Raw genomic sequence first — 26,167 nt, 5'->3', positions numbered from 1 at the left:
AATTCTGACTGTCCTGCTCTGTTATGTTTACCAGCTCTGCTTCTCTTCACGGGGCTCACATACAGCTGTCAAAATGAAGCAAGGGATATTTGCCACAGTCCTGCTCCTCCAATTAGCCTGCCAAGCTCATATGCTTTTGTGGAAATGGATAGCAACCCTCTCTTCCAGTACCGTCCTCTCCTAGCTTCATGCATGCCCTCGTTTCACCCATTATCAAACAACCCTCACTTGACAGACTCTCTTTACTGCCCTATCGCTCTCCTTCACTTTCCATGATCCTAGAATGGCTTGTCTATCGCCACTTTCCTCTTCTCCAACTTCATTCTTGCTCTCTTTCTGCTCAACAGAAACTGTCCTTAACAAGGCCTCTAATGATCTTCCCATTGCCAAATCCAATGGTCATTTCTCTCTACCTATTCTCTTGGCCCTATCTGCATCCTTTGTTCGGTGGCTCAGCATCTCCTCCAAACTCTCCACTCCTTCGGTCTCAGTGACTCTGTTCTTTCTTGGCTTAGCTCCTACCTATCTAACTGTTCCTTCACTGACTTTACTTACCCTCCCCCCCTCCCTGTTGGTGTCCTCCAAGGGTCTAATTTTGCCAACACATATTCTCTTCCCTTACACATCCTTGCTTGGAAATTTCATCAACTCCTTTGGAACCAATACCACATATGCTGATGACCTCCAAATTTACCTCTCCGTCCCTGACCTCTCTCTCCCTCTGTCCACTTTTGTGTCTCTAAATTTACTCTGCCATCTCCTCCTGGATATTCCAGCGCTTTTTCAAGTTCAATATGGTTAATACCAAACTCATTATATTTCCTCCATCCATGGTCCCCTCACTTCACCTGTTGACAGCATCACCTTCTCATCTGTCCGTCAAGTCCACTGCATTTTGTATCATCCTCTACACTTTCCCCCTTTACTATCAAGATTCAGTGTATCTTACAATCCTGCTGCTTCCACCTACCACATATCTGTAGTATCAGATCTTAGGCCACCAAAACTTTCATTCATGCCTTTATTTTCTGCCTGGACTACTGCAACCTCCTCCTTTTGGGCCTTTTTCTCACCCATCTCTCCCCACCTTAACACTGCCGCCCCCTCCTTTACCTCACGGAACACTCTGCGTCTGCTTTTCCTTCTGCAAACTGCTTCACTGGCTCCTCATCCACTACAGAATACAGCTCCTCAACCTCGCATAGAAAATTCTAAATCGTACCACTCCCTCAACATTTCCAACTGATCCTGCCTGTTGCGCCAAGTTCTTTGGGCGGAATTCAGTTGTTTACGCGGTCCGGATCTCCCGTCTAAAGTGATAGGAGATCGCTGGCCACTATTCAATTGCTGCCATTTTTCGCGCTGAACGTGCCAAAAGTGGTCGGGTTTAGCCGCGTAAAGTAGCTACCCCCAACCAAAGTGCTGGGCGCGACCGCGAAAAGTGATGTTTGGGCGCCCAAACAGGTCACTTTTCGCACACCTCAGCTCTCACCCCCCTGGGGCTGCGAGCTGAAATGGAGCGCTGCAGCTGATCACGCCTGACAGGAGCAACAATTGAATAGCTCCGTCGGGCGTGATGAGGGCTGGAGACAATTGAATTCCGCCCTTTGAGTGCTGTTTTGCGATTTACTCTCTTCCCCTTTCCCCGATGAAAACACATCATTACTGCTTCTACAAGTCCTAGCAATTTGCCTTACCATTCCCTATACACATTCCTTCACCCTGCTTTTGTTGTATCCTTGTGTATATAAGTATTTATGTATACTGTGTTGCTTATCACTGTACGGAGCTAAAGGCGGGTATCCACTACCCGATTAAAATGAGCGATTGAACGATATCGTTTAATCGTTCACAAATCGGCCATGAAAATGTAAAGAAACGTCCAGCGATGCACACTCCCGCTGGTCGTTTTTGACATCTATCATCGCCCAAACATGCTGGTCAATCTGCCGATAATGACAGACTGGCCATATTCGGGGATGAGGGAGGGAGCCTGCACTGAACGACTGATTGTTCAGTGCAGGCACAGCATCGACTGCACGATTACAATGTCTTAATCGAGCAGTCGTTTGACCGTCTGCTAGTGGATGTGCCCCTTAAGGACAGCAGGGTGCCCTATAAATAAAATATAATAACCCCTTGTCTGTAAACCAAGTATGAAAATGTTTCATCTAGAAATAAGAATAACAACCTCTCGGAATATTGATCTGTTTCTTTTTTTTATTAAATTGTTTTTCAGGGATTTAATATAAAGAGTGTACAGTCTCAGGGTTTTAAACTCAATGTATGGGATATAGGTGGACAGAGGAAAATCAGGCCGTACTGGAGAAACTATTTTGAGAATACGGATGTACTTGTAAGTATCCTGGCTTGTTAATAGAATATATGTTCTTTAGTCTAGTTTGGTTCCTAAAGTGGTCTCCATTGTGGCATGGGGTATAGCATTGCAATAGAAAATGTCACATCAGAGCAATATTGGTAAAGTAGGCTGAAAATCCTGCTCTAGAACAATTGTGCACATATAAGAAAAAACTGCTTATTATGTCCCTGTTTTACATAAGCAAGCTGGGCAGCAATAACCAGCATTATATGCCCAGTTGATTTAACGTTGATCTATTTATGTATTTGGATACTATGCTTATTTTAACATAAGGGCCTTCAAGGGTAAATGTATCTATGGACAGCTCCATTCTTATCCCCTCTTTTATTTTCTCATCTAGATGTTTTAACCCTTTTTTATTGAGGTCCGAGCCCCATTTGCCTGGTTATGTACACACTGAGTACACAGACAAAGCCCAATACTATTGAATTAACAGTTGAAGTATGTGCCCGCTGCCTAGCTGATTTTTGCGTGTTATGGGTGACCTGGTTAAAACAATTACGGCTAGATAAAAACATCTCCAGAAAATATGCCATTAGACCACAGGTGAATTAAATTGCAAAAATAATAATACAAAGATGACTATATGAGCACAACAAAAATATTTTTCAAAAGTTCTCTCTAAAGTTGTTAAAGAATAATTATGTTTGTGTTTGTTTAGATTTACGTCATAGACAGTGCGGATAGAAAACGATTTGAAGAAACGGGTCAGGTTGGTATTGTCATTAGCTGATCAGAATACTTCTAATCACATTTAAGGGGTCTCCGAGCTAATTTCAATTTAATAATTGGGGTTTGTGGTTAATTCAAGACACACATCTGCTCCTAGCTACAGCACAGAAAAAACTAGGTGCAAGCTTTCCTCCAAAATTATTTTATTATTATTATTATTTTTATTTTATTTTTTCTTTAAACGTGTCATGTAGGGGGCAATTTTGAATCCCTCTGACAGTGATTTAATAAACAATTTTTAATTGCATCCATTTTCCAATCTCAAAGTTTGCTGTATGTAAGCTGCCAGTGTCTAACTAATTAATGAATTGAAGTCAGTGACTTTGAAGATGGGGCTTTTTGTCAAACATTATTATAGTCTTTTCATAGAAACGAAAAATATACAGGGTGAGCCCGAGCTCAATGTGGCTTTAACCAATACAAATACAGTACCTATGCTGCAGCAAATTCTGACAGTCTTTTTGCGGTGACTGCGGGGTAAGAGCCGTATTCAATTAACTGCGGGCTAAGAGCCGCATTCAATTAGAGCGGACCCGCGATACTTTTCCGCTTCCCAGACTTTTCGCCTACATCGCGTGTTTTTTAGGCGGAAAAGTATCGCACGCGTGCCCGCTTTACCCAGTATTCAATTTGAAAGTACGTGAAAACGGGACCCGGTGAAACTTGAACAGGTACTGTCAGATTTGGGGAAATCAGCCTGACACCCCCCAGAAGATGCTCTGACATGGGGATTAGCTATGGTACCCCCCGATTTGGCTTGCTGAAGGTATTTGGTGTTTTTAAACAGGCTCAATAGCTGTTAAATAGCGTTTTTGTATACATGGTGCAGAATAGTATCCTGGAGTTTTTTTGTATAAAATTTGGGGTACTTGAAAATGGGGGTCAGCATATTTAAAAGTTGCTAAAGTTAAGTTGAAAAAATCGTGAAAAATCCACCTGTCGCAAATACCTGCAATCAAAAAAACACTTGGGGCATACTTGGGGACCCCCCCAGAGTCAAGTTCGCTAGTTTTTAACTTTGTCCCCCAACATTTTTTTTTATTTTTTACGCCCCCAAATTCAAAGTCATTTTTTTGGGGTGTTAAGTGTTTTTTTTAAATTTTTGACAGTTTACCTTTGGGGGACTGTCTGAAGGCTGCTCGGGGGTTCCTGCAGTGTTGCACCCCAACTCTGCACTTTTTTACGCCTCCTATTCATAGGCGAAACTTTTCCGCCTATTATATTGCATTGACTTTCTGCCTAGGCAAAAAAGTCTTTCAAATCGAATACGGAGTAAAGTCAAAACAGGTGAAAATGACGTCATCGGCGAAAAGTTTCCGCCGAAAACACGTGGAAAAGGCTTTTCGCCTCAAATTGAATACAGCCCTAAGTGGGACAGTGGCGGCTCCAGAGGTGAGGCTGCAGCGCAGTCCAAAATTCAAACGGGAGCCACACCAACTGCCACCACAAACACTTCCAAACATCGCGGGCCGGGACTCACTGGCAGTTGGTGTGGCTCCCCTATTTGAATTGTGGATTGTCATACACTTAGCACACAGTCACTGCGGAGGGACTTTCCGAACTCCCTGTGTTACCTGTTGTACAAGTTGTAGGAAATGGTTTTAGACTTGCTTGTAGAGTTGCGATTTCAAGTTTTAACTTTTATACCCCTTTTACACTAGAGCTAAAACCCAGGTTATTGTAGGGCTAACCGGGTTGCTTCTAGGTGTAAAAGGAGACAGGGTTGGATTCCCGGGCAGTTGTACTACTGAGCCACGAACTGTGTGTAGTAGCACTATCCTGCTGGAAATAGCCCAGGAAAATGTTGCCCTCGGTAAAATATCCAATGGAAGGGTACAGGATCACTACACAATAGCCAGGGTAACCCACATTAATGACTGCAGGAGCTAGAGACAGTGAGAAAGGATGGTTGGTGCACAGTGAGTGCAGCTGTTCCCTTGAAGAGAGTACAATTTGCAGTTCTGTAATTTTGTGCTGTGACAAATGGATTACAGAGTAAACTTAATGGAACGTAGTCAGGTTTGTAAAGTAAATGACCCTTCTGTGACTAATCACTAAACTACAGATGTTCACCTTTCCCAACTAATATTGGGTGTTCTACCTCTCCTAAGATCAAAGTAAAGTTGTTTGTGTGTTTGTTTTTCGCGTTTTAGGAATTGGCAGAACTTTTGGATGAGGAGAAATTGAGTGGGGTCCCTGTGCTGATCTTCGCTAATAAACAGGACTTACTGACAGCTGCACCAGCCTCGGAAATTGCTGAGGGCCTAAATTTGCACACGATCCGAGACAGAGTCTGGCAGATTCAGTCCTGTTCAGCCATCACGGGAGAGGGAGTGCAAGTAAGTGACATAGGGTAGATGTACTGAGCCTTGAAATGTGATAAAGTACCAACCAATCTGCTCCTGTCACATTGCAGGCTGTGTTTGATAAGAGTGATACGAACACATATGGAGGTTGCTCTGTAATGTTGGTGATCAGTTCAGCTGGTGCCCATTACTTTGTAGTGTCTGGTGCTGTTCTGCCTCCCATTTATACAGAAAGCTTTGGGAGGGGGAATTCATTTAGACCTGTAAACTGATGCTAATAGAACGCTGGACCCAATTCAATTATCCCCACTTATCGGGGATTTTTCTCAGGAGACCTGAAAAGATATCCATGTTATCTGTGCAGTCTTCGGGTGATAATGGTCAGGTATCGCACAGGTCGTGAACCTCTCACTGAACCTGTGTGTTAATGGCCATGTTAACGCCCGTTAATACGTTCAGTTATACTGCTTTTATACCTAAATTCCGGGTCTGACCCGAAGGTTTCAACAGGGTTCCAATCACGATCAGACCTGGAATTTCCCTGCCGCCGACCCAGGATATTCCTGAGTTGGCGTCGTTCACACTGGAGCCGGGTCTGCAGTGACCCGGCTTTTCCGGCGTTGAAGTGGACGCTTGGAGATGACGTCACCTCCAAGCGCCACTGAAGCCGGCCAATCAGAAGGCATGCGGCACAATCCGGGTCATCATGACCCGGATCACGCCATTTACACTGCAGGGTTTCACGGGTCATTCCTGTGTTAAACCCTGCAAGTTACCTGGGTTGGATTGCTGGGACACTCCACCTGGGAATCCAACCCTTTCCCCTTTTACACCAAGGAGCTACCCGGGTTAATCCTGCAATAACCTGGGTTTTAGCTCTGGTGTAAAAGGGATATTAATGGCAGTTAACAAACCTATCAAATGATAAAGGGAACCTAGTGGATTAGCCTTAGGCGATAAAGCCCCACACTACCTCCCTTTTTCACCCATTAAAACTTATCACTTGTAAATGACCTGTACATTGTGTTAGTGTTTCTGCTACAAGCATCAGTTACACAGCCCTCTGAGAGCACTGCTATAGTTTTTGTCTATCAGATAAGACTGTCTCTGTATGTGTGCCTAACATTTGCCATACCCACCTGCCCCACTCTCTCCCATGCTGACCATAGAAGTACCTCCCTCTCTTACTAGACATTTGTTTAGATAGGGGACTGCTGTGTGTAACTACATTCATTGTCTCCCACAGAAATGTCTTTAACCAAAGATATATAAATAATAATATAAACTGTATTTTCACATTTAATCACCTGCACACAATAACAATGGAGAGAAAGAAGTTAGTGTGCTTTCTAATAGGTCAATTTACAAGTCCTCAACTAACTAGCTGGTTAAGGTTCACTATGCTAGAGAAATCCAACCTGCTCCCACTTTACAACTACATTTGTGTGTGTCTTTTTATTACATTGACCACAAATGTCCTTTCCCACGACTAGAATTCCAAAATGCCCCCATTAAAATTATAAGGGCAGGACCTTTTGCAAAAAAAAAAGCCGTGCACTTGCCCACATAGTAGGGGCATCTCACTGCAACCTCTTCACTATTTTAAATAATTCCATCCTGGAAAATGAGATTTCCACCTCTGTGCATAACTAGATACACTGCGCTTTATCTGCAGTTAGTGAGAAATGTCGCCCATCTGCCCAGTTTTCCTACCAGCCAGTGCAAACGCTCGTCTTTCTGCAGACACTGCCCTCTTGGCCAATAAGATCAATGTGCCTCCCAATAAAACCGTCTTTTCACAAAAGTAGACACATGACAGGTTTGTAAATGACCCATAATGAAATGTATTTGTAACATTTAATCTTGATGCCTATTAAAGCTGGGTACACATTAGATGATGTATTGGACAATTTGACAATTTCTACATTGTCAAATGTGTATGCTCTATTGCTCTCTTTGTCGCATTTTCAGAGTGGCCCGCAGTGCTGGCTAATCCGAAGATTTGCTGAACGACACCATGCTTGTAGAGGCGCGCGGGTGGGGGGGGAACGTCATATCATGCGGCTGTACACTAGATCGTGTAGTATGTACGGACTGCCCGATATATCGTTCGGTCGCATCGTACGTCTCTGGGTGCACACATCGTCTAATGTGGTTTGCCCAGATTAAGTCTGGTGATAAAAAAAAAATATGTCCACAAAGAAGGACTTTGCTATTGGAAGCCAGAAGCATAAATACAGTTTTGTCTGTAATTCCTACAACCTTTCTAACCACTTAACTGACAATAGTTTTTTCTAATAACCATTCAGAATTTTTTGCGGGTGTTTTTATGAGTGAATTAGATTAAGAACATGTATTTCAACTTGGCCAAAATGATTTAATGAAATAAAAAAATATATATATTTTATTGTAATACAGGTTTTTGTAAAAAAAAAAAAAAATAGGTACCGGGTACACTTGGGCGAGGGGTGGGGGAGTGGGGAGCAATTTACCTTTTCTTTGCAGCCACTGGGTGGGGGGTCGAGCAGCAGCTGCTGGGAGATTCTCTTGCTGCAGCCGCCCACGCTGTTTATCTGACTGGTTGAAATATTGCGACATTATCAGATAAACCACTGCCTGGTGTGGTTGGAAACATTTGGCCATGCCAGGCAAGTGGTGCTGCACAAATATGAGCATGTATTATTCCCGATCAGTATTGGTGTATCAATTGGGGGCAGCAGTGGTAGCGGCTGCCTGGAGTAAAGGTATCTCCTCTCAGTATCAGTCAATGAGGAGAGCTGAAGGTGGAGTCGACCGAGAGGACGCGACCACAGAAGGTGGCCGCAACCACGGAGCAGGTAAGTTGAGGGGAGTGAGGAGGGGGTGGCTGCGGACTGAAGCCTGGCACCATAGGTGCAGAGGGAGGGCCGGGTCAGTCCAGGCCCCATAGCAGCCGCACCCCCTGTACCTACGGTTGTTACTTCGCTGACTGCAATCCTTACTATACTATTATGGATTAGGGCCCTCAGTCAGAGCCGCTCGCAATTAGCGCTCGCTCGTTCATAAAAAGGGGGTGGCTATTCAAATGAACCGTTCGTTCTTTGCGGTCTGTTGCCGCCTCCATGTCTGAACGAGCGAGCAAAACATACGCTCGTTTATTTGATAAAAACGCCCCCTGGCCACTCGCATCATACGTCATGTCCGCTATTTATTAGATTAATTGAGTACATCGAACAGCGTATGAACTGCTCGCTATTCTTGTGGTTGGTTTTTTCAACCACAATATTGCGAGCAGTTCTGACTATAAAATAACCCAGTGACGTGGTCAATGACGCTGCTGTATTAATTATGCACACCCATAAAACGCCCGCTTTGACCTTTAAGCACGTCTGCGTTCTGATCTCCACTCCCCCTTTTCAAGCACCTTCCCCTGTTACCACCCACATACGCCTCATTCTGTCACTCAAATTAGCAGGCACTCGCTATATAGCGAACAAACGTTTTTAGGCCGCACTGACTGGTTCGCGCATGCGTACTAAAAACCGTACGCATGCGCAGATGTGCAAATATCGCTCGGAACGAGCGTACTGCCGCTTACGAGCGGCTCTGAATGAGGGCCTAGGGCTGCTTGGTTGTTGACTTCTACAGCTGCAGATACGCCAGCTTTGGCCCATTCCACAGTTATAGAAGCGGCTAAATTTACCACGCTACCGGATGATGTTAATGAGAATTCAGAGCTAAGATGTCGCCAACGCCATCTGATCAGGTCCTTCTTCTTAAAAAATAAAATTTGATTTCCCCCAATTGCGCTTTAGCTGCCTGGTTTAAACACACTACCATATTATAATTATCACCTTATTCATAGAAACAAAGATACAATAAAATAAAGATAATGGAGTCGTTCTAACACAAGTGCTGGAAAATTAGCAAATTAACATATATACATCCCTGTTATGTGATCTGTTTGGATGTGTACCCAGGGCCAGCAACAGGATTCTTGGGGCCTGGTACACTTGGGTCTTTGGGGCCCCTAACCCTCCCCCTTCCCAGTGCCCCCTCCTTGACACCTCCTCCAAACACACATGCACACACAATTATTATAGATAAATGTACAAACACACACACACTTATTACAGATAGAGAAATGCGCGCATGCACACACAATTATTATAGATAAATGTACACACACACATGCACACACAATTATTATAGATAAATGCACACACACACACATGCACACACAATTATTATAGATAAATGTACACACACACATGCACACACAATTATTATAGATAAATGTACACACACACACACACTTATTACAGATAAATGTACACACAATTATTACAGATAGAGAAATGCGCGCATGCACACACAATTATTATAGATAAATGTACACACACACACAATTATTACAGATAGAGAAATGCGCGCATGCACACACAATTATTATAGATAAATGTACACACAATTATTACAGATAGAGAAATGCGCGCATACACACACACACACAATTATTATAGATAAATGTACACACACACACACACACAATTATTATAGATAAATGTACACACATACACACAATTATTATAGATAAATGCACACAATTATTACAGATAGAGAAATGCGCACACACACACACTTATTATAGATAAATGTACACACATACACACAATTATTACAGATAGAGAAATGCGCGCATGCACACACAATTATTATAGATAAATGTACACACACAATTATTACAGATAGAGAAATGCGCGCATACACACACACAATTATTATACATAAATGTACACACATATACACACTATTACAGATAGAGAAATGCGCGCATACACACACATGCACACACAATTATTATCGATAAATGTACACACACATACAGCTTTGTCGAGAGAGAGAGAGAGAGAGAGAGAGATATATATATAGATATATATATATATATATATATATAGATATATATATATAATGAACTGGAAGGAAGCAGGGGGAGCAGCACCAGCCCCTGCGTGACCCGGTATTTGATTTGGGAAGGGTGAAAGTGGGCGGGGCTTAGGCTGGACGCCTGCTGACACAACACAGCAGCTGTTTAAAGTTTTACTAGGTGCTGCTGCCCCGTTTTTCTCTGTCCCGGATCCTTGGGGCCCTTCTGATCCTCGGGGCCCAGTATGGTTCTCCCCTTTGTCCCGTCCCCCCCCCCCCCCTGTCGCCAGGCCTGTGCGTACACTCCCTACTTGAAGATTTCTCTCCCCTTCCTTTATCTTGGTGGAAGTATGTATGAACTAATTTCTACAAAATATATTAAATATATTTTTTCTCTTCCCATATGTACTTTCTCTACATACAGTACACCACAATAAGGATTGAAAACCTATAAACATCCAGTGGCAAATAAATAAGAACGTTGTGAAAACAGACCACACAACAGTGATGTATATATGTTAATTTGCTTGTGTTAGAACGACTCCATTATCTGTATTTGTTTAGGTCTTTCTTCTTGTCCGAGGGGTCCCGAGCTCCAGATGCACATGGTGATCTTTAGCTTTGTGACTGCGATGATGTAGATTGTTTAGCAAGTGCGTCATTTGGAGATCATATTAAAGTGGTGAAAGATCCTTCCCTCTTCAACTGCAGCTTTGATTGCTAAGTGTTAGTAAATGTAGTGACAGTCATTAAAAATAATATAGTAAACTGATTTCCTGGAAATAAAAAAACCCAGCAGCAACAATTCAGTAATGGTAAATAAGGTATTATAAAATATTGCCCAACAATACATTTGTGTAAAATTGTCAGGAGGATGCGTTGAAGCTGCTATACCTGCATCATGCTACAGTGGAGGAGGAACACATCAGCAACTATAGTAATCCCTGTGTTTGCTGCAGCTTGTTACTGGCTATTCTCTGCTCTGTGCCGATGTTCTATTTGGAACAATGAAAGTCAACAACTATATAGCTGGTTAATATGAATAAATCTATAATTGTTGCACTAGGTTTCGCAGTTAACTGCAAAGGCTAAGAAAATGTGTGTGTGTATATATATATATATATATATATATATATATATATATTTATATATATTATATTTTTCAGCCGCACAGGTCACTGGGTTCCCATGGAACAGCCAGGAGTATTGGGGGAAGTGCAGGCTGGTGGGGTGGGGAGGAACAATGGTTTACATTACAAGATTAAGTGACCACAGTATGTGATATTAATAAATAACTTCATTGTCAAGACTGGTTAATCAGCCGCGACATGGGACTGACCATTTTCTGACACCAGTCACTTAGCAGCATGGAAACCACTGGCTTTGGAACGCAAAAAAAAACAAAAACAATGGTATAAAATACTAAAATACCTATTTCCCTCATTTTATTTATTTAGTTTTTTTTAACCCTTACAAATGACACATTTTGCTCCACTCTGTGCCAATTACACATTTGAATGATACAAGTATACTATATTTGATCTTTATAGTCAGCGTGATGCAGAATTATATGATGCAATATAATATTACTGTTAGCAATAACCTCAGCTTTACTGTACATGATTTTCCACACAATCTTTTCTTATCCATTACATCGTCTCATCTCCCCATCCACCGAATTGTTCTGTCTCTCTCTCTAGCCTCCCTAATTCCTGACCTTTCCTCTCTGCCTTAGTTTCTAGAGACCTGCTGTCATTGCCTTCCTCCACAGCTGTGACCCTTCCCAACCTCAGGCTGTCCATTTCTATGTAAGATCTCCCTCTCATAAAGTCAGTCTTCATTCAATCTTAGCGTCTTCCTGCGTGTCTATATAATATGTAATATGCGTGTCTATATAATATGTAATATGCGTGACTCTTTATTTACATGTTTATATCAATCTGACAAACAACTGGCTGTCTCTGTGCCTAAAGCTGCGGCTGCCTCTCCCTATTACAGCTGTCTGTGAGTCTTTCTCACTCCCTCCCTTTCTCACTCATCCGCTCCTCTCCCCCCCCCCCCCCCTACCTTTTTCACACACAGTCTGTCTTTGCGCCCCAGATAGGTTTACCATATTTCTGAACGATGCTAGTGAAAGCTACATATGGTACGGCTGCATTTTAGTCTCTGCTCCCCTGCCGCATGTATTGTTTTTAGAACTGTCCTCTGTCGAAAGTAGCCATGATATAATAGAAGCTTCAGTGTGTGCTGAATTCCAGCTATTGCTGCAGACCTCTTACTGGCCCCTATGGGCAGTTGGAGGAAGCAGTATGGCTGATTATATCTGGTAATCCATCCGGAGCTCAGCTGAGAGGCCCATCACCTGCTAGCATCAAACCATTCTGTGGCAGGCATTTTTTGTGTAGGATATTAGTAAAAACCATCCTTTGGATGAAACAAATTACAATTATGCAGTAACCCATAGTAACCCATCCACCACTAGCTTTCAGCACACTTTTTCAATTTTGTTAAGCAGCGATAAAATGTCTGACTTATATGGGTATTTGCACTTTGATAGTAAATAAACACGCAATTGCCAATTAAACTGTGTGGTTCTGGCCAGGAGCTAATTTATTACCATAAACGTGCTAGCCACAGCAGCGGCGTAACCAGGGTATTTGGAGCCCAGGGCAAGTTAAAAATCGCCCCCCCCTCCCCAAGTGTGTGCGCTCGGCGAAGGCGTGCGTGGTCACCACCATTTCTCGTTACTCTGGGATCATTCCTTTCCATAACATATGCACCTTAATGCCCCAAGTAGTAGTGCCTCTCTTGCAATGCCCACAGTACAGTGTTTCCCCGATAATAAGACCTACCCCGAAAATAAGCCCTACCCTTACTTTTGAAAAACAGTATAAAATAAGCCCTACCCCGAAAATAAGCCCTAACAGAAAAAAGAGGAAAAAAAATAATGGTAGGTAAAGAATTGTAAAGCAGGACTGAGGCCATGGTGGGGATAAAAGCAGGACTGAGGGCATGATGCTGTCAATGTTAATTAAAATAAGCCCTACCCCGAAAATAAGCCCTATGGAGTTTTTTTGACCCCCAAAAAAAATAAGACAGAGTCTTATCGGGGAAACACGGTAGTAGTGCCCCCAGTAATGCACCCTTATACAGTGCCCCCAGTAGTACTACTTATACAGTGACCCCAGTAGTGGTCCCCCCTATGCAGTGCTCCCAGTAATGGACCCCTTTGCAGTACCCCCAGTAGTAGTTCCCCCCCCCCCCCCCCCCTATGCAGTGCCCCAGTAGTGGTCCTTTCTGTGCAGTGCCCCTTATATTGTGCCCCCAGTAGTTGCCCCCCTATGCAGTGTCAGTGCCCCTTACATATATAAGGACAAAGACACCCACTTACCTCAATCCCCGCTCCTGCGCTCGCCGCCATTCTCCCGGCCCGCTCTGTACGATGTCTCTCCCATCACCCACTGCGGGAGCCGGAAGGTGGAGCTCATGAGTGAGCTCCAGCCAGACTCCAGCAGTGGGTGCAGCAGCCAATGAGAGTCTGTCTGACTCTCATTTGCTGCCAAAACAAACACTGCCGCAGGGTAGCGCCGGTGGCAGTGTTTGTTACTGTGTGGTGCGGACTGCACTACACTGACCAGTGTCCTGGACCGCGGCCGGTGGCGCAGGGGAGAGGCCGCAGCGGTCCAGGACACCGGTCAGTGTAGTGCCGATGGCTCTCAGGGTACGAGACATGCTCAAACCCTCCCTCCTAGATACGCCACTGAGCCACAGTGTTTAATACTGTACTGCCAGCTCAGGAGTAATGAGTGCCTCGTCCTGGCTCCTGAGATTGGCTGATATTATACTGGCTATTAAGCTGTCCATACATACAGCACTTGGGTAACTCATATATATGCGGCCCAAAGGTGCTGCCAACCAGTTTCAGCACTGGATCTGCCTGATTTGGTTGCAGAGTGTTTGTCTATATTGGACATAGTTCTGTCTGCCCTGATTGTCTGACTGTAAAATGTGACCTATGTTTATTTCCTCTTCATTGTCTGGAGATCACAGATCTGTGTGCGAGTTTCCATATTGCACATCAGAGACTACACGAGGGATCTCCAACCATGTTACTTCTATACCTTCTCCTACAATGGCAATGGTCCATATTGCAACCTTTTGCCCTTTTCTAGCACTTTATTCTTAAAGCCCAAATGCTCTTCTAAAATATGTTTTAGACAAATAAGATCTTTTCCTTTTAAGGATCTGGTTCTCGTGACCTCTTGGGAGGAGCTTTACGTGTCATGTAAAACACATTGCCGGCCCTTACTCAGGAACTGCTGTGACCAGGCCCTGTATACGCCTAGCATTATATTTCAACGCCATCGCTGTGGTGATGGGATCCTTAGTGAGAATGCTGCTGGCTCTGTCCCTGGCTGCCTTCCACACTTTCACAGCTGCCTCTTCCACAGTCTTCTCTAAAGCCATCCTTCCTTCTCTACCAGTGCTGCTGCCTCCTCCCTTCCTTCCCCTGTCCTGCTCCAGTCTTCATGTCAGGTTATCTAAGGGAAGCCTGTCTTTGCCAGGCTTCTGGTTCCTCCCTATCTTGCTGGAATAGTAGGAGACAGCCGCAGAAAATTAACACCATCAATTCCAATTCCTCCCACATGACTCTTTCCTCCCCCTCTCTCCCACTCTAGCTGGTTGCTATGGTTTGCCTTTGTAGCTCGGTAACATCCACATGGATCACCACTAGGTGGCAGCAGAGAGGATACTAAGTAACCGTAACCATTCCTGTCCCTATCAGCCTGCGTGTCTCATTGTTGTCTCTGTTCCATGAAGTTAAAGCTGCAAACTGAATCTATGGTGGTGGCTGCTTCTTTCTTTCTCTTATGTTTCATGCTCTGAATTTTATATATACACGTAACAGCGTGCGTGTCTGGCAACCGTCTACATGTGCTGATCGTTAACACTCAAGTTGCCAGTCACTAATACTGAGATCTGTCAATATAATTCCATTATTGATAAATGGCACCTACGTATGCCTACTCTTTAGGGCCTGTCTAGGGTTATTTAAACCCCTTATTTTCCTATCTCTGCCACCTTTTGTTCTATATATGATACTACATGTCTTAGCGTGCATTGCTGGACACAATTATATCTTTCAAAAATATTTAATTATTTCATTTAAATTTGTTAATCTTGCAACATATTTCATTATTACAAAGTATGACACTGCCACAACCCGGCTACTTCTTAATGCCACCCGCCTGGCCAAATTGTTTGGGTAGTACACTGCTTTTTGTATACTCTTTATTATTCAATTTTATTTGTGACACATCCAAGTGTCCATAGCACCGTACAGGACAACTGGTCAATCCGTCCAATATAAGGTTAAAACAGACTATACATATATAAACTATACTATACTATAGACTATACATATATAAACAGCTATGTTCCCATAGCCTAATAGAATATTCAAAATATTCTCTTAAACGTGATGTACTACAGGGATATACCCATAGTATGGTTTATGGGGGTTTTACATTGGTTGGAAAATTGTGTCTGGATTGTTCAGTTTCTAAAATAAGACTGCATCTAATATATTTCTTACGTTCTATATAATTCAAAGTTAAATACCATGCCTGATCCTACATTAAATGCTGTGGTTATTTTTATATTGCCTCGGCAGGATATTGCTCTGATGTCTCAGCAAAATATATAACCGTGATGCTATCGCTGGGGATGTCATGAAGGCCGGCAGATTAACATGCTTTAGAGTTCAGGCTTTGAGGCCTGCCTGCAACCAGACATCCTTGTTTGTGACGCTGGCTTCTGCTTCATTTAGAACATGGTGTGATCAAAATGCTAGTGAGGCTTGCTCTACATTTGTATATGTTGGCATTTATATTGTATATTAGACCACTAGTACATTATGATCAACCTGAAAAGGTTGATTGGGTTCACCAGCATGTTTCATAGCTAAATTATATGTAATATGTGCTTGCTAGTATATACATATCGGATTTGACATTGTCCTTGGTAATATGGTAATTTCAGTGTATGTAGTTTTTGTAATGGCTTTGTTGAATGCCAACGCACTTGGCTCATTTCTCTTCCGTGCCCTCACCCCGCACCTCTGCCCCCCGTCAGATGCTGTGCCTTAGTATGACTGACGATGCAATGCCTTCTCTCCCACTAATGCACCTCACTACACAGATTTTACGGCCGTTGAGCAGACTGTGTTGTTTAATAGCTCTAGGTGTATGTCGGGGATGTTGCATGTTTATTGTGTTGAAAAGCTATCACTGTTTATGGAGTAAGTGCACAGGGTAGGTGTCAGCAGTTCTGTATTGTTTCAGGCTGTCTCAGCGGTTCTGGTTCAGCCAATAAACCCACATTGAAAATTAATGAAGGGCTGTGTCTCATGTTTGGCATGATGGCTGTTGATACGGTCAGATGGATATCAAACTACAGAGCTACGGGATGACTTCATTGCAGAGACACATCTGATACTTCAGCAGATTCCTGTCCACTCGCGTCGTGCACCACAGTCAGGTGGTAAATGAGACAATGCATAGATACTGTATTGATTATGCTGGTTAATGGTGAATGCAGATCTCCTAATGTCCGTTATGATGTCACTGTTTAAGCACTTCCTAGGAATCCTGTTTCACAGAGTGCATCTGGAATTGTCCATAGGGTGTGTCTATTGTTCAACGATAAATATGTATTTTTATATACAAGATAATGTAAACTCAGCTACAAAGACATTTTATATGAAAATAAATAAATATTGTAATATTATGAAAACATAAGCGATGGGTAAGATGTATTTGATTAGGGTCAGCGCACTTTTTGTCATCATTATTCATCACCACACTACAGTGTGCCCCCAGGTGTCAAGTGGGAGGGGCTAGAATAACCTGTAGCCTATCTGATCATCAGAATGTTCAGTGCATAGGGTTAGATGCATCAAGCCTTCTCAAGAGTGGAGAAGTTGCCCATAGCAACCAATCCACTTTGAGGTAACATTTATCAAATGCATTCTATAAAATGATAAGCAGAAACTGATAGGTTTCTATGGCCAGTGTCTCCACTTGTCGATGGTTTGATCTGACTATCCCTTGTGTACAGATTATTTTGGTTTTCCAGACTTTGGCTGGTGAGAAATAAGCCGGTTGGGGTTCTGTATCTGTTGCTGCTCCAGATGTTTTCCATGTTGTTAATGTTCTTTTTTTCTTCTTCTGGATCCATAGGGTCCACAGGAATTACCTTGGGGTATATAGTTGGATCGCATCCAATGCACCAAACAGCAAAGCTTTGGAGCTCCCAGCATGCACCGGTCCTCCTCTCTATATTCCCCACCCCCAGCCTATATGCCCCAGTTTGGTGCACGGCAAGACGCACCTGTTATAACAGCGGGACTGCTAGGCAGTCCTAAGCTTTTTTTTCTTCAATGTTTTACCTTAATTATCTACTTTATTTCTCAATTATTTAATGTTAATTGTGACACTGAAGAAAGCATACAATTTTTGTGTCATTTTCCAATGTTCCTTTATGAAATAAAAAGAAATAAAAAAAAAAAAAAAGTTTATGAAACTTCAGAGTGTAGCGGTTCCAGTGCCAGTAATGACGCTGTACTGCGACTGCTACCTGCGCCGACATGCCAGCAACGCTTTATGCCTTAAGGTTCTCGGCAGGCCTCAGCGTGGCTTAGCTAGCGGCCTAAAACACTGAGGTCTGGGACTGCGGTCAGGCGACAGATGTCTGGTAAGGATTCATCTCGGGGAATCATGCGCAAAGCACTCCCTCGCCTCTGGTGTTGAGACGTATCAGAGGCCGCTGTGGGTGAAGGTCGTCCTGTGTTTCCTTACTAAGGCGGCCGGGGCCATATTGTCTGTTGTCGGGGACGGGTGGTAAGACTCACTAGAGTGCACTAGCCAACCTCTTTCTACCTTGTAGTTCAGCGTACCTGGCCGTCAAAACCGCAGCTTAGGGGGAGATAAGGTGCTCCCCCGGCCACTCCTCCCCGCCAGACACTAACTTCCGGGTACGGATTCCCGCGTCTGGTTTGCTATAATTGACCACCTTGTGTGTGAGACGCGTGCAGTTTAGCGTTGGTCTGTCCGTGGCTGTAGCGGTTGGTCTCAGAGGTTTGGTCTATCTCTGTATACCTCTCCCTTGTGTTTGGCATATAGCGTACTCTATATCCTACCATCCCCCTCCGGGGGTCGGTCAGTTGATTGAGTCCATATTGCTGTAGCAATTTTGCGTCTTTTATGCATTGTATGTGACTGGATGCTAGCTGCTGTATGTACACTGCCTATGTTTTCGAAAACTGTCTGGTACATCTATGGCTGTGTTTCTCCTTATCCCTCTGAGGGTGGGGTGTGTCATTGATAGACTGTCACATTGCATATAGACTTTGCATATCTTGTACCATTTATACATTGCATTATGTCTGAACGTAAAGATGAGGATGGAAGTCCTCCAGTGCTTATATACTGTAAGTCCTGTTCCGCAGGCCTGTCTGAGCAGGAGGTTAACCAGAATGGGTTCTGTTTTAACTGTAGCAAACAGTTACCGAATACATCTGGTACACCTGCCCCAGCACCAGAGCAATCTTGGATGGCCATCACACCTGGGGTCTTGTTCTATATAATAAGCAGGGCCACGGAGGTAGGGGCTCCAGCTGCGGTGATGCCTCAGGCTATGAGGTGCCCACAGCATGTACATCCTATGTGTTTGCCCCCATGAATCCCTGTTGGGTTAATGCGGCTACTCACTCTAGCCAGAGTATTCTACCGTCCTCAGCCTCTTCTCGTCAGGTGTTGCCTCAGGAGTCTGACTCATTCTTCTCGTTAGACGATGATTCTCTGAGTTCTGGGTCAGTCTCAGGGAAGGAGGGTCATCAATCTGGATGCTCCCTCTCTGGTAAGAGCGGTGAGGTCTGTCCTCAATATTGAGGAGGGGGAGGTTGCACAGACATCTAAAGAGGTGGTCTTTAGATGTCAGGCACTATCTAAAGATTATTTCCCTCAGTCAGGGCAGTTGACAAACCTCATGTCTGAGGCATGGGATACTCCTAGCAAGAATTTTCCGGCGACTAGGAATGTAACCTCTCAGTACCAATTTGCACCAGGAGCGTGTAATAAATGGGAAGTTCCCCCAACGGTAGATGCTCATATCACAAGATTGATTAGAAGTGCCACGATGCCCATTCCGGCAGCATCCTCTTTAAAGGACATTATGGATAAGAAACTTGATAGTCATCTGAAATCAATATTTTCTCTATCTGGGGCCGTTACCAGGCCAGCTACGGCTGTAGCTTTGGTGGCCAAGGCTATGGAGGATTGGACAAAGTCTCTATGGTAGACTGTAGTCGACCCAACAAAAGAGCAGCAGTCTCTTCTGGACCAGATGCAGGAAGCGACTATGTATTTGGTGGAAGCTGGTATTGATGCAGGCATCCTGGCGTCTAGGGTCTCTGCTAACTCAGTGGCAGCCCGAAGAACCCTTTGGCTAAAGAACTGAAAGGCATATCCAGGATCTAAAAAGGCTCTAGAATCTTTGCCTTTCACTGGCAAAGTATTGTTTGGCAAAAAAATAAAAATAAAAGGCAGTCTTCATATCGGTCCTTTCGGCCACAGAATAGGACGAAAAAACAGTCCTCGGCCAGACAATCTCATCGAAAGCAGCCCAAGAAGTCTTTGTCAACCAAGCGCCCAGCTTCCAAGCCAGACGGTAAGCCTACTATCTGATGTGGCGGGCCTCCCCCTGGAGGATGTCAGGGTTGGTGGCCGACTGTTACAGTTCTCCCAGGCCTGGCAGCAAACAACTATGGATGCTTGGGTTTGAGAGCTGGTCTCTCAGGGTTATGCCATTACATTCCGAAGGCACCCCCTTCAAAGGTTTGTTCCTACAAACCTTCCTGCAGATCCGGTCACGGTTTCGGCTTACCAGGAGTCTGTGGGAGCTCTCCTAGACTCAGGAGTCATAATGCCTGTTCCTGTGATGCAACAGGGGAAGGGTTATTACTCAAAAGTATTTTTAATTCTAAAACCCAATGGGTCACAATGCCCAATACTAATTCTAAAATCTTTCAACAGATTTGTCAGGGTGCCGAAGTTCCGTATGGAGACTCTAAGGTCAATTATGCTGGTCGATGGAGCCAGGAGACTTTATGGTCTTGCTGGACATACAGGATGCATATCTGCATGTCCAAATTGCAAGATCCCACCAGGCCTTTCTCAGGTTTGTGGTGGATTGGCAACATTATCAGTTTCAGGCTCTACCCTTCAGTCTGGCTACAGCCCCTCGGGTATTTACAAAGATAATGGCAGTCATGACGGCTCGTCTCAGAAGACAAGGAGTCAGGATACTGCCATATCTAGACGACCTCCCTGATATTGGCCCAGTTTCGGGAGATGTTACGGATGACTATTGTTTGCCTACAGGAGCATGGCTGGGTGATCAACTGGAAGAAATCTTCTTTCAGCAGATGGTGCACTTAGGGGCATTGCCGAACTCTCTGGAACAGGGGATCTTTCTGCCAGAGGACAAGATTGTAGCACTACAGTCTCGTGCGCAGAATTTACTGTGCAAGCAAACAGTGTCAGTTCACTTTGCTATGCAGATACTGGGCTCCATGTGGCCACATTCAACGTGCTGGCTTATGCCTAGTTCCACTCCAGGCCCCTACAGTTGTGGATCCTGGCCCAGTGGGATGGTCTATCTCATCGGATAAAGCATCAGATGATTTGTATGTCGCCAGAGGTTCGACTCTCCCTGGCTTGGTGGTTGGAGACTACTCTCTTAGACAAGGAACGTCCGTTATGGGTCCCGGAATGGGTACTCCTAGCCACGGACGCAAGTCTGCGAGGATGGGGAGCAGTGATGGGTTAGCACACCTTTCAAGGAAGGTGGACAGACCAAGAAAGCCATTTACTAATATATATTGGAGCTTCGGGCAGTGCACAGGGCACTTCTGGCGCAGGACCTTCTTCACGGCAGGCCTGCCCAGGTTCAGTCCGACAATGTGACAGCGGTGCCCTTCATAAACCATCAAGGAGACGCACGAAATCCGGCAGCCATGAAGGAAGTGGTAAGGATTCTGCTGTGGGCAGAGGGCCATCTTTCAGTGATCTCGACAATTTTCATCCCAGGTGTGCTCAACTGGGAGGCAGACTTCATAAGTTGCCAGTACGTACTCACCAAAGAATGGGCTCTTCATCCGGAGGTGTTCCAACTCCTGGTGGCCAGGTGGGGGTTATCAGACGTAGATCTTATGGCGTCACGTCACAACCACAAGGTCCCCAGATATGGGTCCAGAACGAAGGACCTTTCAGCCTCCTTTGTGGATGCTCTGGTAGTAAGATGGAACTTCATGTTAGCGTACCTGTTTCCTCCAATCTCCCTCCTCCCAAGTGTCGTCGGAAAAATCAAGCAGTCATCAGAAAATTCAAGCAGGAGGGCGGCAGGATGATACTAATGGCACCTGCCTGGCCCAGGAGGCATTGGTTCTCCGATCTGACGCGTCTGTCAGTAGACAGTCCACTTCCTTTGCCTCTACGGCAGGATCTGCTAATGCAGGATCCTTGTCTTTACCAGGATTTACCTCGGCTGGCTTTGACGGCATGGCTCTTGAGTCATCCGTCTTAAAGGCCAGGGGTTTCTTTGCTTATGTAATTCAGACAATGCTAAGAGCAAGGAAGCCTGCTTCTGCTCGCATCTATCACAGAATTTGGCACTCATTTTTTCTTTGGTGCTCCCACAGAATATATGACCCTAAAGTGTTCAGTATCTAGAATACTTAGACTTGGGTCTTCGCCTGGCTACCTTGAGAGTCCAATTTCCGGCTTGACAGTTTGGTTTCAGCATAAGATTGCCCCTCTGCCAGATGTTGTTATAACATTCTTTCAGGGGGTTCTTCGGCTGCAACCTCCATTTCTCCCACCGGTGGCACCATGGGACTTGTCTTTGGTTCTCAAGGCATTGCAAGTGCATCCCTTTGAACCCTTGGATAGGGTGGACTTAAGATGGCTGACGGCGAAGACACTTTTTCTCCTCTCCATCTCTTCAGGTCGCAGAGTTTCTTACTTGGCAGTATTGTCATGTCGCTCGCCATATCTGACTTTTCATCAAGATAGAGCTGTCCTCCGTACCAAGGCAGGCTACCTCCCTAAGATGGTTTCCCGTTTTCACATAAATGTGGAAATTGTAGTACTGGCCTTTCAGTCTTCAGGTGATGCTTCCTTGGATGTGGTTCGAGCTCTTCATATTTACGTGGACCGTACCAGCTCCATCAGGAAATCTGAGTCTCTTTTTGTGTTATATGGATTTCACAAAAGAGGCTGGCCAGCGAACAAACACACTTTGGCTCACTGGCTTCGTATGACAATACTCTGTCTATACTCTGGCTGCTCTCCCTGTCCCTAACAGGGTAACAGCAAATTCCGCTCGGTCAGTGGGACCGTCGTGGGCAGTAAGACATGGCGCCTCTGCTGAACAGCTTTGTAAGGCAGCCACTTGGTCTTAATTCTATTCTTTTGATATGTTTGCCTCCCAGGATGCTTCCTTTGGGCGGCGGATTCTCCTCTCTGCGCAGGAGCGTACCCACCCTTAGGGAACTGCTTTAGGATGTCCCCAAGGTAATTCCCGTGGACCCTATGGAACCCGAAGAAGAAATACAGAGTTATGGTATAACCTACCTTTGATAATTTTCTTCGAGGTCCATAGGGCGCCCACCCTGACTCACCTGGCCGCAGTTGGGAACTGTTGTTTAAGCCTTTTAATTCGCAGATTCCCTCTTTGCATGATTGAGTGTTTCTTGTGCAATTTTTCTTTCTTCTCCACTCTGTCTCTTGCCGCAAGGCTTGGTTACAAACTGAATGCCTATGGCTGGGGGCGGGGTATATAGGGAGGAGGACCAGTGCATGCTGGAAGCTCCAAAGCTTTGCTGTTTGGTGTTGGATGCGATCCAACTATATACCCCAAGGTAATTCCTCTGGACCCTATGGACCTCGAAGAAAAATAATTATCAAAGGTATGTTCTACCATAATTCTGTATTCTACTTACTAATCAGAGCCATGTATAATTTCTCTTTTCTGTTCTCTGACTTAGCGCACATTTGTTTGGCCATCACATGCACATACAGTATAATACTGTAGAAAACCTGGCGTTTCCCATAAAAACCAGTCCAATTAGCCATCTTGTCTTATTTTGTCATGAGCAACGTGAATTTACCCTATCGCTGGCTTCTAGGTTTGTCTCACTGCCTTCCAAGTTACTATTGAATTGTTTCATTATGGAAAACTGCATTTTTATTAGGGTTATTCTTTAATATTATTGTCCCTCTTGTGTAGTTCTTTAAACCTAGTCTGATTTAGACTCTGCTCACGGACTCTATTTGCAAAACCTGAACGGAAAAGAATTTCCAGGGTATCATGCTACGCATGATTTATCAAAACAATGTACTAAATCTTACCGTACATGTGTAAAAGGCTGCTACTTCTACATACAGTATATAGTGCATATAGTCAGTTTGTGGACTGAACTAATTCTTAAATGTGGTTTGTCCGCTTGTAACCAGTGACCTCATTCAGCCAATGAAGCTGTTTGTAGTCTTAGTGATTAGAACATCAGTTTACAAGCGTCTCCAGAAAGTCTCTCATTTTATTGTGATAGAGGAAAAAATATATCATGAACTCTCTGCCCCGGTTGCCTGGCACATAACAATGTATAGTTTATTTGTAAGAGAGCTCAATGACTGGCTCCTGATTCTTTTATCATCGTTACTGAATTTTGCCTTTTAATATCATTGCTACAGTCTGTTCTGTTTTAGTTGCCTGAGTAAATCCACACTGAAGATAAATGGAAGACCTTGTGCTATGTGACAGGATAATGGCTTGTTAATATGGACCGATAGTTCATTGGTTTTAGGTGAATGGTTACCCTATAGTCATGGCCAGGGCCATATAGCTGCACCATGCAGTCCTAAGTGCTGGAGTGGGATGTGGTCACTTCCATCTGGCAAAAGATTCTCTAATAAGCTTGTGCTGAGGGGGCCCCTTTTTGGATTCCTCCCAGACAAGTTTGGAAATTTGTACCCACTCTTACCTTCTTGGCACCCTTGGTCATGGCTATTGGTTCAATCCACAAAATGGCTGCCTCCTGTATATGTGAGCGATAGGTTCTGTAACTAGTTATATTTTAATCTTGGGGCTCCTTTTTAATACTTTTACCTTTTTCCAACCTTTAAATCCATTTCATGGTACAAGGAAAGGCACCATCTGTCACCTCCTACATCCTTCCGCCTCCATAATGGCTGGTCTCATATTGTTCAGTATAGATCATTTTTTTAAGAATAGTGATTTAATATAATCCTCACAGTGTATTAAAGTGTATGTTTTATGTGCTCTTACCAGGTGACCAGTTTGTAGTAATAGCCACACATTGTCTTATAAACCCTGTGTAATATGTATAAAATATCTGAAGTTCTAGATGTGGGTTATACATATACTGTATTGTACTTGTTGGTTTGTGTCTTAAACGTCAATTGTTTGTGCTTAGCTACAGATTCAGTGGAGATGGACAAATTCACTTGATCTATATCCTGATCTTTTTAACCTTAATCCCTGTCCTATTATAGTGTGGAAAACTACATTCACTAAATAAGCTCATTACTCATAATATAAATGACTGTAGATCTGTTCACTTCTAAATTTTTTTTCAACCAAAAAGCTCAATAATAATGGTTGTTATTATTTTTCCACCTTCAGCTTTCTGTCGTTCATTAGCCCGTATGTTGTGTTACGGTGACAACAATAAGTAGCTCTACATGAGGGCATTAATGCTGAGACACACAGGATAGAGACAGCACTGGTTAAGGTAGTGCTAAGTCTACTGGTGCGTACACACAGTACGATTAAAATGGAAGATATGAACGATAACAATATCGATCATATTGTTATCGTTCATATTGTGCATTTTTCGGTGCCTAACGACCTGCGATATGCGGGCACGTATGGATGATAACGATATCTTCCATCGCTCGTTCATGCAAGCCAACCTGGTCAATATCGACCAGGTTACTATAGGGACCCGCGTTCATTGATCACGGGTCGCTATAGTCGTGAGTTGGTGGTGTGCTGGATGATTGATATCGATCATCCAGCACACCAGGAGGGTGCAGGACGATGAGACAGCGATATCGTTATCGCTGTCTGATCGCACCGCGTGCATGTACCATAAAAGCCATTACTTCCTACTTATTCTTCTGGTTCTCTCTGCTGTATTTGATACTGTTGACTGCTCTTTTCTCATAAAAACACTACAATCCTGGTTCTAATCCTACCTATCAAATGGCTCTTTCATTGTTCGTTTCTCTGAATCCACCTCCTTTTCACTTCCTAGATCAGTTGGAGTACTGCAAGGCTAAGGCCTAGGCCCTCTACAATCCATAGCACGTCTTTTGGCAAACTTATCAGCTCTTTTGTATTTCACTATCATCTATATGGGGATGGTCCTCAAATCTACCTGTCCTCCTCAAATTTGTCAACATCTGTTAGTGTTCACTCTAGGTCTGGCGCCAGACAGGTCACCGGACCTAGAGAGAGGGCACTTCTGCCCCCCCCCCCCCGAAAGGGAGGTGTAGCCAATGAAAAGGGGGCGTGTCTTTAGAAATAGAGCAGGGCAATGGCGCACCGCTGAAACAGCCTAGCGGGAAAGCTATCTGTATTGGTCTGAGTTGTCTCCCTGCCATTTCATCTTGAATGCCATCTCACCACCTCAAACTTAATCTTTCAAAAACAGAGATAATATTTCCAGTGGCCAATAGTAGTTATCAACCTGATATCT

General features: G+C 44.0%; 1 protein-coding gene across 1 annotated transcript in view; it reads left to right on the top strand.

Moving 5' to 3' along the window:
• Positions 1-26,167, top strand: part of ARL3 (ARF like GTPase 3) — a 48,031-nt gene that overhangs the window by 12,039 nt on the left and 9,825 nt on the right. The window contains exons 3-5 of the mRNA XM_088448708.1: positions 2,240-2,356; positions 3,042-3,092; positions 5,266-5,451. Of these exons, the coding sequence (XP_088304834.1) occupies positions 2,240-2,356; positions 3,042-3,092; positions 5,266-5,451 (354 nt within the window). The remainder of the gene's footprint in view (positions 1-2,239; positions 2,357-3,041; positions 3,093-5,265; positions 5,452-26,167) is intronic.

The sequence above is a fragment of the Taudactylus pleione genome, unplaced genomic scaffold (genome assembly GCF_031769625.1).
Source record: "Taudactylus pleione unplaced genomic scaffold, aTauple2 ptg000464l, whole genome shotgun sequence".
Lineage (NCBI taxonomy): Eukaryota > Metazoa > Chordata > Amphibia > Anura > Myobatrachidae > Taudactylus > Taudactylus pleione.
This window is presented reverse-complemented; position numbering and strand designations above follow the sequence as displayed.